The sequence below is a fragment of the Aotus nancymaae genome, unplaced genomic scaffold, assembly GCF_030222135.1.
Source record: "Aotus nancymaae isolate 86718 unplaced genomic scaffold, 86718_ANA_hifiasm-v0.15.2.pri h1tg000039l, whole genome shotgun sequence".
Classification (NCBI taxonomy): domain Eukaryota; kingdom Metazoa; phylum Chordata; class Mammalia; order Primates; family Aotidae; genus Aotus; species Aotus nancymaae.
This window is the reverse complement of record NW_026988453.1, coordinates 10,750,439-10,766,244: the sequence shown is the minus strand read 5'-3', so window position 1 is coordinate 10,766,244 and position 15,806 is coordinate 10,750,439. Positions and strand designations below refer to the sequence as shown.

The 15,806-nt window shown below is 39.8% G+C and overlaps 1 protein-coding gene across 1 annotated transcript in view; it reads right to left on the bottom strand.

Moving 5' to 3' along the window:
- LOC135268209 (complement receptor type 1-like) overlaps positions 1-15,220 on the bottom strand; it is a 148,059-nt gene extending 132,839 nt beyond the window's left edge. The window contains exons 1-5 of the mRNA XM_064360205.1: positions 15,069-15,220; positions 9,883-9,968; positions 3,706-4,104; positions 758-934; positions 564-666 (exon numbers count right to left, since the gene is read on the bottom strand). Of these exons, the coding sequence (XP_064216275.1) occupies positions 564-666; positions 758-934; positions 3,706-4,104; positions 9,883-9,968; positions 15,069-15,130 (827 nt within the window). The 5' untranslated portion in view covers positions 15,131-15,220. The remainder of the gene's footprint in view (positions 1-563; positions 667-757; positions 935-3,705; positions 4,105-9,882; positions 9,969-15,068) is intronic.
- Between the last annotated feature and the right edge of the window lie 586 nt (positions 15,221-15,806).

The following is a 15,806-nucleotide window of genomic DNA, read 5'->3' as shown; positions in this document are numbered from 1 at the left end:
CCGCTAGATGGACATAAATGAGTTAATGACCTTGCCGGAAATATTAACAGCAGCCATCAGGACCCCATGACTAGCCAGATGATACATGACTGAATTTTTAAAAAATGCATCTTTAGTCCTATTACAAATTTCACCATTGATGGTTTAAACAATTTACTGGAATGATTCTTAAATGATTCTAGCTATTTAGAATAAGCGTTTTATTACTTGCAATTTTTTTCTGAAACTCTCTAAATTACTCATATCCCTTTTGGCTTGGAAAATAGGATTTTTTAACTTAATGTGCTTGTTATACTACAAGTATAACAAGTAGTTATACTTGTCCTTGAACTTTCCAGTTAATTTATGGCCCATTTTCCTCTTCATATCTCATGTTGTTAGTTCTATGTGTTTCTTTCTTCCTATATATACTTTCAAAAGTTCATGTCTTTGTGTGTGTGTGTGTGTGTGTGTGTATGTGTGTGCGTCTGTGTCTTTTTTTTAAAGCTACACCAATCTCCCCTTTTTGGACTAATTCCTAGCCCAATTTCAATGTCCAGAAGATCAGGCAAGCTCATACTCACCCTTCATCACAAACAAAGTCCACTTTTGCTCCAAGCTGGAGATTAGGTGGAAATAGCACACGGCCATTAGGAAGTTGGCCCAGGAAGTCATCACAGGATCTCACTGGAGAAAAAGAAAAACAAACAGAAATAACTGGCTTGTGGAGAATAAAGACACAAGCTAAAAATATCAAGCCAGGTAAGAGTCTAGGCACCTTCACATCTGGGGACTGCAGGGCTCCAGTCTCCCTGGGGTGTGCAGTACAGAGAAGCAGCCCCTCTGAGGTCATAGCCAGGCTCACAGCTGTAGAACACTTCCTGGCCAGGCCAAAAGTTGGCCTTGTCCCTTTGGGTACGCTCACCATGCAGGATATCTGGAGGCGGCTGACATACTGGGGGAGAGAGAAACAAAGTACTGCTAATTGTGGGAAAATAACTTTTTCTGTTCACTGGTAAACTGGCCAAGGGAATAATAATTATAAATCTATGTGTAATAAAAAGGCACAATAAAAGCCTTATAAACTAAATACACAGAGCGAGGAAGATGTCTTGCCATCAGTCATAGAACTGACACTTGCAGAACTGTGACTAAAACGGAGGTATCCCCAATTCATTGATTTTCATATGAAGTATGCACCTAAGATTTCATGATGGACAGTTCCTTCTAGAATGGAACTGTCTAGAATGCTTCCAATTACTGTTCACCCAGTACAAAATTGGGAGGAATAATGGATTTTTATATCTTCACACTTCTTTTCTAGAAGGACGCCAACAATTTAGTATTGCATTTTAGGCAACAGAGCAGTGCCCATGCACACGTCTCATCTAATAGGTCCCTCCATCCCCTATCACATTGGTGCAACAAACAAGGTCCATACACCTATTCTCATCTCCTTTCATGTCTCTGTTAGCGGCCACCTAACATAGGGTGGTAGAGAACGATGGGTCTCCTCTCCTCATGCTATGTAGCAAGGTGCTGCCTAGTCATTCATTTCACTGCAGTGAGAAGGTGGGCAACTGTTGAACAAAATCTAAAAGACCTACTGTCACCATAATGAGAGTGTATACTTCACACAACATATAATGACATATCTAGTTGTCTCTTAATCTAGTTCATCTGAACTCAGGAAATCAGAACACATTTGGGTCTCAATTAAATTATATAAAACTGTCATAAAATGGAAAAAATAATTTCAGTTTGGCTTTGAGCAGATCAGTTCCCTTTTCTGGACTTCAGCTTTCTCAAGCATCAAATAGGGGATTGGACTAGAAAAATGACTTCTTTAAGGAGTTCGTAAATACTCTGATGCTGTAATGCCAGTTTTCAGGGCTCATCACCCAGTGTTTCCCTTGACTACTCAATGCCTGGTGATGTAATATTGAGGTGGTGTGTTTGTTAAATTTATGTTGGCCCCTGGCCTCACACTTCTGCACTGTCTTTTGACTGCTAGTAATGCAGGCCTTAAAACTACAATCCTTTGTCTTCCTTGATAGCTGGGCTCTTGTTAGGTTCTGTCAATTGGAGGCATATATGCCAAATAAAAAGGCAGGATGATGGCAGAATCTGTTCTACTTCTAGAGGTGGCTCAGGCAGTGACGGTATAGATGGCTTCAGTGAGCAGCCACAGCTTCAATTCTAGCAATGCCAACGACTTTTGCTCCAGCAATATCAGCTACATTCTGGCAGCAGTGGTGGCTCCTGCAGCATTAGCAGCTTTCAGGAAGACACCTGCTCAGTGGCAGGAGCTGACCATTTCAGCATCAGTACAGGCTCCTGTGCTTTAGACTGGAAGCCACAGTAGCTCCCTGATCTCTGGTAACTCTACCTTGTTGCTATGGCTTTTCCTGTCCTTCTAACATCTTTCTGACCTATTAGCTGTGACATGGTTTGGCTCTGTGTACCCTCCTAAATCTCATGTCAAATTGTAATTCTCAGTGTTGGAGCAGGAGCCTGGTGGGAGGTGACTGGATCATGGAGGTGGTTTCTGATTGTTTAGCATCATCACCCTAGTGCTGTCTTGTGATAGAGTTCTACTGAGATCTGCTTGTGTAAAAGTGTACAGAACCTCCCCATTTGCTCTCTCTATCTCCTGCCAGCCATATGAAGATATGCCTGCTTCCCTTTTGCCTTCTACCATGATTGTAAGTTTCCTGAGGAGTCCCCAGCCATGCCTCCTGTACAGCCTGCAGAACTGTGAGTCAATTAAACCTCTTTTGTTTATAAATTACCTAGTCTCAGGTAGTTCTTTATAGCAATGTGAGAACAGATTAATACCACCTGCATGAAATCCCTCACTCCTTGACTGTATCCAGAGTAAGTTTTGATTTCCTGACTGGATGCTGACCAGCAAAGCCAAGACTCTGGAGTCAGATGGACTTGCGTTCCAGTCTTCAGTCGGGAAGCTAGTATCTTAGAAAGGTATCTGATCTCTCTAAAGTACAACTTCTCTGCCAAACATAGAAGCTGGGCATGGTGGCTCATGCCTATAATCCCAGCACTTTGGGAGGCTGAGGTGGGTGGATCACTTGAGCACAGGTGTTTGAGACAAGCCTGCTCAACATGGTGAGACTCCATCTCTACAAAAAATACAAAAAATTTAACCAGGCTTGGTGGCATGCACCTGTAGTCCCATCTGCTTGGGAGACTCAGGCTGGAGAATTACTTGAGCCAGGGAGGTGGCAGTTGCCGTAAGCCATGATCTCACGTCTGTAGTTCAACTTCAGTGACAGATCAAGGACCTCTCTCAAGCAAACAAAACAGACAAACATAGAAAAACTGGTAACTACCTAATAACTTTGTTTTAAGAATTAAAATTCACACGTAGCCTGTATTATGGTATCTGACCAGAAAACTCACTCATTTCCTATAAGCAATTATTGTATTCAAAGGTAATTGATAGATCTATTTATAAGAACCCCAAAGAAACATCACATTCCTTGCCCTGGTTTAGCTTTGCTTCTTGATTTCAGCACATGTGCATGTACACACACACACACACACACACACACACACACCCCTTCTGAATTTCATGTTCACTACCTAGAAAATTTGCTCCCCGACCCTGCTCATGACACATCCCTCCCCCTGAACAAATACTAATCTCCTGATCCAGCAGCAACTCATGTCATTTGCAGAGCCCTTCTAGGCCTCAGTCAGACTCACCCCTGGAGCAGCTTGGTAACTCTGGTTTCCATTTGTTCAGGGCATGGCATTGCACACGGGGGGATCCTTTCATGACAAAGCTAGGCTGACACCTGAACTCCGCAACTTCATTTAAGGAAAATAAGCTTCTGTTGTCAGATACCATTATTCCATTTTCAACATTTGGAGGTGTGCATTTGTTAGGTATAATGCACTGAGGGGCCGGGCCACTCCAGATGCCCTCTTGATCATCTTTGGTGGTGCAGTATATGGAGGGCTCACCCACGAGCTCAAACACATTTCTCCCTCCGCTTCCAGGATTGCAGTGGTAGGTCACCACTGATCCATAGTGAAAATACTCTCTGTTGGTGCTAATGAAATCACCATTGGCGATGGTGGGAGGTAGCCCACAGGGAATTACTGGGAAAAGAAAGAGCAGGTTAAATAACAGTGAATTTAAATAATGAATAACAAAAATCTCATGAGTCACTAAACTGTAACTATTTTTACATTTATTATTTACTTTTAAATTTTGCTAACATGTAGGTACATTTTTACAAAATTGTAACTTCAGTGGGCATAATGTCACGTGTCCTGCCTTTCTTACTTACATTATTTCCTATAATATTTGCATGCATTTATTAACTCAATCTATATTCTTTTCATTTTAAATAGCCCTTTGATCATAGTATTATAGAGTTTATCCAGTTTTCTCCTACTCTTTTCCATTTGCTTTCTTAATTTCCATTTTTGTTATTAACTAAGGTTAGCTCTTATAGAAAAGTAAAATATAAAAACCTTTGTTAAAAGACAAATTATAAGGGAAGAGAGAAAACACAAATATACACAGCATGAAAAATAATTTAAACTTTTTTTATGAATATGGTAATATTTATAAAACTGTAAACTACTGGGGATTAATATTTTGAAAATCTAAATGATATAAATGGAAATATAAATTGCCAACATTCATTCAAAAAGATGTAGAAAGCTAGAATTGCCCAAGAAACATGTAAGAATGGAAAAAAGTCAAAGATACGTTCTATCAAACTTTCAAGTAACATATACTTCCAAATAGTATTTCAATGTTTCACAAAATACAAAAGATATAAAAGTTGACAACTCATTTAATCAAATCTAAGGCTGATATCATAACAAGATATTTGTGTAAAAGTGATCATATATTAGTCCACAAAAACCCCTAAATACATGTTAAATATACAGACCAAAGACATAGAAGAATAAAGCCTAGCATGTTTAAGTGAAGTCCTGCAATGAGAGGAGAGACATAACAGAGCACAAACAACATTTGAAGAAGTAGTAACTGAGAATTTTCTACGACTAATGCAAGACATCATTAAATTACAGATTCAAAAAGCTAGGCAGCAGATCCAAGATGGCCGAATAGGAACAGCTCTGGAGTGCAGTTCCCAATGACAGCAATGCAGAGAGTGAGTTATCACCGCATTTCCAAATGAGATACCAGGTGCATCTCAGTGGGACTGTTTGCAAAGTGAGTGTAGCCCAAGAAGGGTGAGCCAAGGCAAGGTAGGGCACTACCTCACCCAGGAAGTGCAATCTCCGGAGGACCTCCCTCCCTACCCAATGGAGGCCATCGGGGGCTTTTCCATCCACTCCAGCGCTGGTTCAGATACTGTGCTTCTCCCACAATTTTTTCCACCCACAGACCAGGAGATTCCCGGGCTGAAAACCAACACGAAGTTCCAGCACAGCTGTTTAAGCCAGCACTGCAGGTTTCCACACAAAACTCACACAAATTTGAATGGCCTTTTCAACTGGTGCTTGGAACACCTGGGAGACAGAGCTGCCCATTCAATTGAAAAAGAGGGGATTGAAAGCAGGAAGCAAAGTGATCTGGCTCAGCGAGTCCCACTTCCACAAAAACCAGCAATCTGAAATGCTCTGGATTCCGAGTTTCGCAGCAAGCACAGCTGGACGTGGGACAGTCCGGCTCTGTTGAGGGAAGGGCATCCGCAGTTACTGAGGCAGTCTACCACTACTGAGGCAGTCCCCAATTACCAAGGCAGTCCGCCATTACTGAGGCAGTTCTAACTGTACCTCTGTAAACAAAACCACAAGGACATTTACACAGCAGCTGGGCAGAGCCTGTGGCAGCTCAGCAACGCCTCTGTTGGCAGACTGTGATTAGGCTACCTCCTTGCTGGTCAGGGCATCTCTGAAAAAAGGCAGCAGCACATCAGGAACTTATAAATAAAGCCTCACCTTCCCAGGACAGAGCACCTGGGAAAAGAGGCGGTTATGAGTTCCACTGCAGCAGACTTAAACATACCTGCCCAGCAGTGCTGAATGGAACAACGGAGCTCCCAGCACAGCACTTGAGCTCTGATAAGGGACAGACTATCTCCTCAAGTGGCTCTCTGACCTCCATAGATCCAGAGGCATCTCATAAAGGAGAGCTCTGGCTGACATCTGGCAGGTACCCTTCTGGGACAAAGATAACAGAAGAAGAAAGTGGCAGCAATCCTTACTGTTCTGCAGCCCCTGTGGGTGATTCCCAGGCAAGCAGGATCTGGAGTTGACCTCCAGCAGTCCTGCAGCAGAGGGGCCTTACTGTTAGAAGGAAAACTAAAAAACAGAAAGAAATAGCTATGACATCAACAAAAGGGATGTCCACTCAGAGACCTCATCTGTAAGTCACCAACTACAAAGACCACGTGTAGATAAATCCATGAAGTTGGGAAGAAACCAGTGCAAAAAGGATGAAAACGCCAAAAACCAGAATGCCTCTCCTCCTCCAAGGGATCATGACTCCTCACCAGCAAGTGAACAAAGCTGGATGGAGATTGAGTCTGATGATTTGACGGAAGCAGGCTTCAGAAGGTGGGTGATAACAAACTTCTCTGAGCTAAAAGAACATGTTCTAACCCAATGCAAGGAAACTAAGAACCTTGAAAAAGTGTTAGATGAAATGCTGACCAGAAGAATCAGCTTAGAGAAGAATATAAATGACTTGATGGAGCTGAAAAACACAGCACAAGAACTTCGTGAAGCATACACAAGTTTCCATAGCCAAATTGACAAAGCAGAAGAAAGGATATCAGAGATTGAAGATCAACTCAATGAGATAAAAACAGAAGGCAAGATTAGAGAAAAAAGAGTGAAAAGAAATAAACAAAGCCTCCAAGAAATATGGGATTATGTGAAAAGACCTAATCTACATTTCATAGGTGTACCTGAATGTGACGGGGAGAATGAATCCAAGCTTGAAAATGCTCTTCAGGATATTATCCAGATGAACTTCCCCAACCTGGCAAGGCAGGCCAACATTCAAGTCCAGGAAATACAGAGACCACCACAAAGATATTCCTTGAGAAGAGCAACCCCAAGGCACATAATCTTCTGATTTACCAGGGTTGAAATGAAGGAAAAAATGCTAAGGGCAGCCAGAGAGAAAGGTTGGGTTACCCACAAAGGGAAGCCCATCAGACTCACAGTAGATCTCTTGGCAGAAACCCTACAAGCCAGAAGAGAGTGGGGCCAATATTCAACATCCTTAAAGAAAAGAACTTTCAACCTAGAATTTCATATCCAGCCAAACTAAGCTTCATAAGTGAAGGAGAAATAAAATCCTTTACAAACAAGCAATTGCTGAGAGATTTTGTCACCCCCAGGCCTGCCTTACAAGAGCTTCTGAAAGAAGTACTAAACATGGAAAGGAAAATCCAGTACCAGCCACTCCAAAAACATACAAAATGGTAAAGACCATCGACACAATGAAGAAACTGCATCAACTAACAGGCAAAACAAACAGCTAACATCAAAATGGCAGGATGAAATTCACATATAACAATATTAACCTTAAATGTAAATGGGCTAAATGCCCCAATCAAAAGACACAGACTAGCAAATTGCATACGGAGTCAAGACTCAATCTGTGTGCTGTATTCAGAAAACCTATTTCACATGCAAGGACACACATAGGCTCAAAATAAAGGGATGGAGGAAGATTTATCAAGCAAATAGAGAGCAAAAACAGACAGGAGTTGTAATCCTAATCTCTGATAAAATGGACTTTAAACCAACAGAGATCAAAAGAGAAAGAAGGGCATTACATAATGGTAAAAGGATCAATGCAACAAGAACTAACGATCCTAAATATATACGCACCCAATACAGGAGCACCCAGATACATAAAGCAAGTTCTTAATGACCTACAAAGAGACTTAGACTCCTGCACAATAATAGTGGGAGACTTTAACACTCCATTGTCAATATTAGACAGATCAACAAGACAGAAAATTAACAAGATTATCCAGGACTTGAACTCAGATCTGGACCAAGCAAACCTAATAGACATCTACAGAACTTTCCACCCCAAATCCACAGAATATACATTCTTCTCAGCACCACATCACACCTACTCTAAAATTGACCACATAATTGGAAGTAAATCACTACTCAGCAAATGCAAGAGAATGGAAATCATAACAAACAGTCTCTCAGACCACAGTGCAATCAAATTAGAACTCAGGATTAAGAAACTAACTGAGAACTGCACAGCTTCATGGAAACTGAACAACTGGCTCCTGAATGTTGACTGGATAAACAATGAAATGAAGGCAGAAATAAAGATATTCTTCGAAACCAACAAGAACAAAGACACAATGTACCAGAATCTCTGGGACACATTTAAAGTAATGTCTAGAGGGAAATTTATAGCAATAAATGCCCACATGAGAAACCAGGAAAGATCTAAAATTGACACCCTATCATCAAAATTGAAAAAGCTAGAGGAGTAAGATAAAAAAAAAACCATCAACAGTTCCTAGACTTGAATAGTTTATAGACTCAGAGCAGCATGAATGGACGGGAGACTGGATCCTTTTGAGGAAGCACCATGCTACACAGTCAAAAGCATGTATTGTAAATCTTCCCCTAGCCTTCTCCAAGAAGACTTAAAGCCATTTACCAGCATTTGGATATAGAGAATTTACAGAACTAGAAACAGAGATAAAAATATAGGTATAAGTATAGGTGTATTATTTTGTTTGTTTTCTCTATTTAACTAATAATATTTTGTTCATATTTCTAAGAAAATTCCTATTCCAATTCCATGTTATCTTATTACAGATTATAAATAAGATGGAAAGTTTCTCGATTTGTTTTACAAAATATCAAAACTGTTTCTTAAACTGGATAAACAGCAATAAATGTGTGACCAATGTCATTTAGAAACTTAGATTCTGAAGCTCATAAACTTTCTAGTAAAAGTAACAACATTTTTAAATAAGAAGAAGAAAAGAAAAGAAGTCTCCAAGTTATCCAAAGAGAACAGTAAGATGCTATACACTGTATTTCTCTCAGCCTCAGCCTGGCCCTCCACTACATAGGTGTATTATTTTTTAATAAAATGAGAACTTGCCATACATGCCGTTCATCTGATTCTTTTTCTGCATAAAGCACATTTCTTTCTAGCCATTAAGTGCTTCTTTATGCATTTTTATGGCTGAATAAGATGCCAGTGTATGGATATACTTTTTTTTTTAATTCTGCAAAGCTATTTTATGTTTCTTAGGGAATTCTTTATAGCGGTCATATTGAACACATCTTTCTTTCTAGTAGATCATTTCCAAACCATAGTTTAAAATATTTAGGTTATGCTAACATTTTAACTAATATAAATAATGCTGCAATGAAAAGTTTACACCAAATTGCTTTAAGAAGTTTGTGTTTATATCCTAAGTATCAATTCTAAGAAGTAGATCAAAATATATGCCCACTTCTGAGGTGTGTAGTGTATGGTGCCTTTCAAGAGGATGTGTTGATCTCGTGGTACATGGAAGTCCAGGTTCTTCCACAGCTTCACTAACCTTGAAAAGTATCAATTTTAAAAATCTTTACTGATTTGCCAAACAGGATGATTATTGTACTGGAGGTGGTAGAACCAACATAATTTCAAATTTATTGAAGTAAAATCAAGTTTGAAGGCTTTTATGTACTTAAGCTCTCAGAATTAGAAAAGACACATCCCAGGATAAGGAAGAACTTAAGGAAAGAGTTGCCAGGAACCCCAGAGGAATATTCGAGAACATTACAGCTATCTTCAGCTATATGAAGGACAAATTGCACAGAAGGAATTCTGTTAAGATTTTTATTATTCCAGAGAAAAATTAGGATGTATCGATAAAAGAAATAGGAAGGGATATTTCAACTCACTGTCACAAACAGGTGTTTTATTATCCCAAATGACAGTATTGCCTGAGGCAACGCATGTGGCAGATGAGGAACCAATGAGTCGGTATCTAGAGGCAAAGAATGAGGAATGTTAGGTTCTAAAGAGGTCAGGTCAACTTTCCCCTTAAATCACTACTTCCAGAGATTGCACTCTTATAGAATTCAGAGGAACATTTTCCACTTGTCAAAGGACTTACCTTCCCAAATTTCACATTCTTCTCGGGACTTTTTGATTTTCTTTTCCATGCCTTCTCAGTTGGATGAGCTGTCTTTTCTTTATTATGACACATTTTTATATAAATCAAAGATGAATTACAGTTTTTCCTATAAGTTTCATTTTTTAAAAAAAGATCACACAAGCTTCTTGAGTTCAGGGAAGCTGTCATATATATACTGATGTATGTGTGCATATAGTCCTGTTGTATGTCTTTCTATGCTTTGCAAGTATTAATGTATGGATGCATAGATGGGTGTTTATCAGTAAGATTCATCAAAGTAGGCATTTCACAGTGCCTCATGCCTATAATCCCAGCACTTTGGGAGGCTGAGGCAGGAGGATTGCTTGAGCTCAGGAGTTCAAGGCCAGCCTGGGCAACATAGTGAGACCCTGTCTCTACAAAAAAATATATTTAAAAAGCCAGGTATGATGGCACATTCCTGTAGTCCTAGCTACTCAGGAGGCCAAGGCAGGAATATCACTTGAGCCTGGGAGGCTGAGGCTACAGTGAGCATTGATCATGCCACTGCACTCCAGCCTGGGCAACAAAGCAAGACCTTGTGTCAAAAAAAAAAGAAAGAGAGACAGGCAGAAAGAAAGAAAGAAAAGAAAAAGAAAGAAAGAAAGAGAAAGAAAAGGAAAGAAAGAAAGGAGAAAGAAAGAGAAAGAGAGAAAGAGAGAAAGGAAGAAAGGAAGAAAGAAGAAAGAAAAAGAGAGACAAAGAAGAGAAGGAAAGAAAGAGAGAGAAGAAAATGATTCATAACTAGAACCAAAGGAAATCTAAGTTGACCAAAAAGAATTGAACACTTATTTTATACTTGAAATGTTAAAGTCAGTGATTCTCAACTAGTATGTCTCAAACTGTTCAAAGTGTGCCATACATTTGGAAGAATTCATGACATTTGCTTTACTTCACCTGAGACTCTCTGTTGTGATAGGTGGTTGGGTCTAACTGGCCATAGTGAGGGCTGGATCAAACTTGGTAGTACTACACATGAAGGAAGGAAGCAATGTCAAATAACAGTCAAGGTTATAGGTAGAGCTGAGAACTTTGCTTTATGAATATGTGGGAAAACCTGGCAGCATAAAGCTTTATTCAAGCAACAAAACAGTGCCAAATGGAGATCAAATGAATAGTGACAGAACAGTGAGTGTTTTTGAAGACACTTGACACACTGTCAACATTATAGTAGTGATTACGTTGTAGTTATTAATGACTTCAATATCATTTTGACATTTTTGTTATTATTTTTGAGATGGAGTTTCACTCTTGTCGCCCAGGCTGGAGTGCAATGGCATGATCTCAGCTTATTGCAACTTCCACCTCCCAGGTTCAAGCGATTCTCCTGCCTCAGCCTCCCAAGTAGCTGGGATTACAGGCACACGCCACCACACCCCGTTAATTTTGATAAAGACAGGGTTTCACCATGTTGACCAGGCTGGTCTTGAACTCCTGACCTCAGGTGATCTGCCTGTCTCCCCCTCCCAAAGTGCTGTGATTATAGGCATGAGCCACCACACTGGCCTCATTTTGCTTTCTAATGCCTTCTAGTATAACACCAAAATGAAAGCATTCTCAGTTGCACTGCCAACATACACACAAGCATGAAGGATGTGAACAAATGAAGTGAAGAAGGGCTGCAATCCTATATGTGTACCCCCTTCTGCCTGTTTGTCTTAGGAACAAGGGATCCTGGAGCCTCCTCTGGCTTTTGACCTCACTAAGGTTATTTCCCAAAGTGATCTTTTTGATTTTCTAATCATGGGGGTTGGGATAGGAATGATGAAGCAGGTTCAAACTGAAGTTGGCATCTTTTCCTCCATACTATTGTTCAGTGTTACAGTACTGAACATATTACATATGAGTCAAAAGATAACTTTATGTTCACTGATCGAGGGGAACAGATAAAAGAATATTTTAATTTATTGAACTTGTCTCCCAAAGTAGATTACAAAATTGAACAAATAATGGTTTGAACTTTTCTCATTCAGAATGTTTATGAGGAAGTAAAGCAGAGAGATAAAACCCATGATACTTATTTTAAAGGGAGCCAGGGACTTTCATAACCATTTGAACAGACTGAAGCCTTTACATCCTACCCTATCTTTTTCTCTCTCCTTTAGAGAGAGTTGTGGGTTCATAAAGTTAAGCCATAGTTCAGGAGAAGCCATGATCATTTCATCACCAGAAACTACATATGGCATATGGATAACTATGTCTAGACTTTTGGGAGTCTTCTCCCCAGGGCTCAGAGTGGGACAGTGAAGCCTGGGATATGAGTCTCATTTCCATTTTCTGTCTTAATTTATGTGCCTTGAACCAGGTGGATGGGTTAGGAAAAAATAAAATAAAAAACAAGTCCTGTGAATTATTTAGGTTAGCACATTTTCAACCTTAAATCATGAGATTCAGAAAATATATTTAAGGATAGAGTTTATTTGAGCATAAAGCTAAGGGTAGCCACCTGGAAGACACCAATTTCAAATGAATGAGGTCAGTACTCCAAAGTGGAGAACGTAAGGTCTCACTTACATGGGCAGAGACAGAAATTTTTAGCAGGATTACATTTTCCATATGAGACCATGCATAATTACAGCACTTTGATTGGTTATAGAGTGCTACATTCCAAGGAAGATTACTTTATTACTCTCTGAAAAGGGGTAGTGATCTGAGGGGGTCTTATCTCTGGCACCATTTGGTTTTAACCATTTACAGGAAAAAAAGGCAGAAGTTACAGCTGCCTGCTGCATGACTCAGGCTGCATAGCCACAGTCCTCTCACGGCTCAGAATCATTGAAAGTTCCCTCAGCTGTAAGTTTGAATTATTTAATTTCACAATATACAATTCTTTGGTAGGAAACCCATCCCCTTGGAAATTTAGTAGGAACTTAAAAAAAACAACCCTTTTCCTTTTGAGATAATCAGGTTTGCATGCAGTTGTACGGAAGAGTACAGAGATCCCAGGTACACTTTACTCAATTTTCCCCTATACTAACATTTTGCAAAACAATAGTACAACATCAAAATCAAGATATTGAGACAGATGTGATCCACCAATTTTGTTCAGGTTTCTGGTTTTACCTGTACTTACTTGAGTGCATGTCTGTTTATGCACATATTCCTGTGTCTTTACATTTATGCAGTTTAAAAAGAAAATAGACTTTGTGTTTTAGCACAGTTTTTGGTTCACAGCAATAATGAACAGAAGATACAGAGATTTCCTATATACTACCTGTGCCTACATGGATAGCCTCCCCTATTATATACATCCTTCACCAGGGTGGTACATGTTTTGCAACTGATGAACCTACACTGACACATCGTAGTCACCCTAAGTCCATAGGTTATATTAGGGTTCACTCTTGGTATTGTACATCATAAGACTTTAGATACATTTATTATGACATGTACCTACAGTTATGGCATCATACAGAGTAGTTTCACTACCGTGAAAATCCTCTGTACTCTGCCTATTCATCCCCTCTTCTTCCCTAACTCCTGACAACCACTGATCTTTTTACTCTTTCCATAGTTTTGCCTTTTCCAGAATGGCATATAGTTGGAATCATGTTATGTAGCATTTTCAGATTGCCGTCTTTCACTTAGTAATAGTGAAAGAAGGTTCATTATTTAAGGTTCCTCTATGTCTTTTCATGACTTGGTAGCTCATTTCTTTCTTTTCTTTTTTTTTTTTTTTAAAGATGGGGTTTCACCATGATGGCCAGGCTGGTCTTGAACTCTTGACCTCAGGTGATCCACCCACCTCAGCCTCCCAAAGTGCTAGGATTACAGGCATAAGCCACCATGCCCGGCCTCAGTAGCTCATTTCTTTTTGGTATTGAATAATATTCTATTGTATGGATGTACCCAGTTTAACCATTCTCTTGCTAAAGGACACCTTGATTGCTTCCAAGTTTTGGGAATTATGGATAAAGCTGTTATAAACATCTGTGTGCAGATTTGTGTGTGTGTGTGAACATGAGATTTCAATTCTTTGGATAAATACCAAGGAGGATAACTGCTAGATAATAAGGTAGAGTATGTTTAGTTTTATTTAAAAAAAAAAATGCCAAACCGTCTTTCAAAGTTATGGTACCATTTTGCATTCTTACCAGCAATGAATGAGAATTGTGTCCCCCTCACCCCTGAAATATATAGACGTTTTAATCCCTAGTTCCTGTTAGTGTGACCTTATTTGGAAATATGCTCTTTGCAGAGGCAATCAAGTTCAGATGAGGTCGTTAGTGTGGTCCCTTATCCAACATGACTGGTGTCCTTATTGAAAGAGAGAACTTCAGACACAGACATGCACAGACAGGAGAACAGCATGTGCAGACACAGTCCCAGAGGGGAGACGGCCATGTGAGGACAGAGACAGAAATTGGAGTTCTGCTACCACACGCCAAGGAAGGCCTGGGGCTCCTGAAGCTGAAAAAGCAAAGAGGGATCCACTTCTACAGGTTTTGGAGCGAGCATGGCTCTGCCAACACCTTGATTTTGGACTTCCAGCCTCCAGAACAGAACTTCAAAAACTTCATTTGTATTAAGCTGCCGGTTTTGGAGTACTCGGTTACAGCAGTCCTAGCAAACTACTTGTGCTATGACCATTAAGATTTCTCTCACACAGCTGCTCAATGGCCTGCTCTTTCATCCAGCCCTGGGTTAGGGCTGTTTGTGTGCTTTGACTGTAATCTTCCCCCATTTTCTTCCTTCCCACCCAACGAATGTCACACTTTTCATATATGCACTGCCTTGGTTTCCAGGAAGGATACGGATGATTTTCCCCCGATCTTGTCATACCTTTGTTCATTTCAGTTAGGAGCTAAACACCTGTGTTCAAGCCTTTGAAGAGAAGATGTTAATAGCTTAGTTGTCCTTTCTGAGATGTGACTAGAAGGCAGTATGGCTATGCTAGAACTCTTGAACCAAGAGATGTTGCTGCCAACTCACCCTTTATTACAAGAATAATTAATTTGGGATCCAAATTTAATGTCTTTGATCACATGCACCATGCCATTCACAGGTTCTGAAGGATTACGACATGATCTACCTACAGGAAGAAACAGAATTTTGGAGCCAAGTAGAGTGAACTGGAATATTTGTTTTAGTATATAAGGTCTCAACCTGCCTATAGCTTACTGAAGAATACATGCAGTTCTGATAGTTCCATAGATTTTGCCACATTGAGGAAACTCACCAGACTGCTTCAGGATCAGCTCCCTTTCAAAAAAACTTCCTGTTCAGATCTGTTTCATCCCCATATTATGCCTCCCAGAAAAATAAACTTATTATCTGTAATTCACTTCAATTGCCATAATCCAAAGATCTCAAAGCCCAAGATTGTCTCATCTTTTGGCTATTTAATCCACTTATCTTTCTTGTCCCAGTCATTCTTTACTTTATTTTAGTCATGAAAATGGGAGATGCCTAGTGGATGGGATTTTCCCTCAATCATGTCCTGCAATGACTGTTTCTCATGAAATAAACCTGTAATGAAGGCACCAGGAACTCAAAGCCATTTAACAAGGTGTGATCTACAAGAATTATTCTCATATGTATTGCACCTTGGTAAACTAATTGTCATATGTAACTCAGTTACAAAATTTGAACAAACTGAATCAGATCTTACAGATGTGTGACTAACAGAGGGGTTCCCACTCCAGAGTTACTTACGTCTGCACCTGTCCT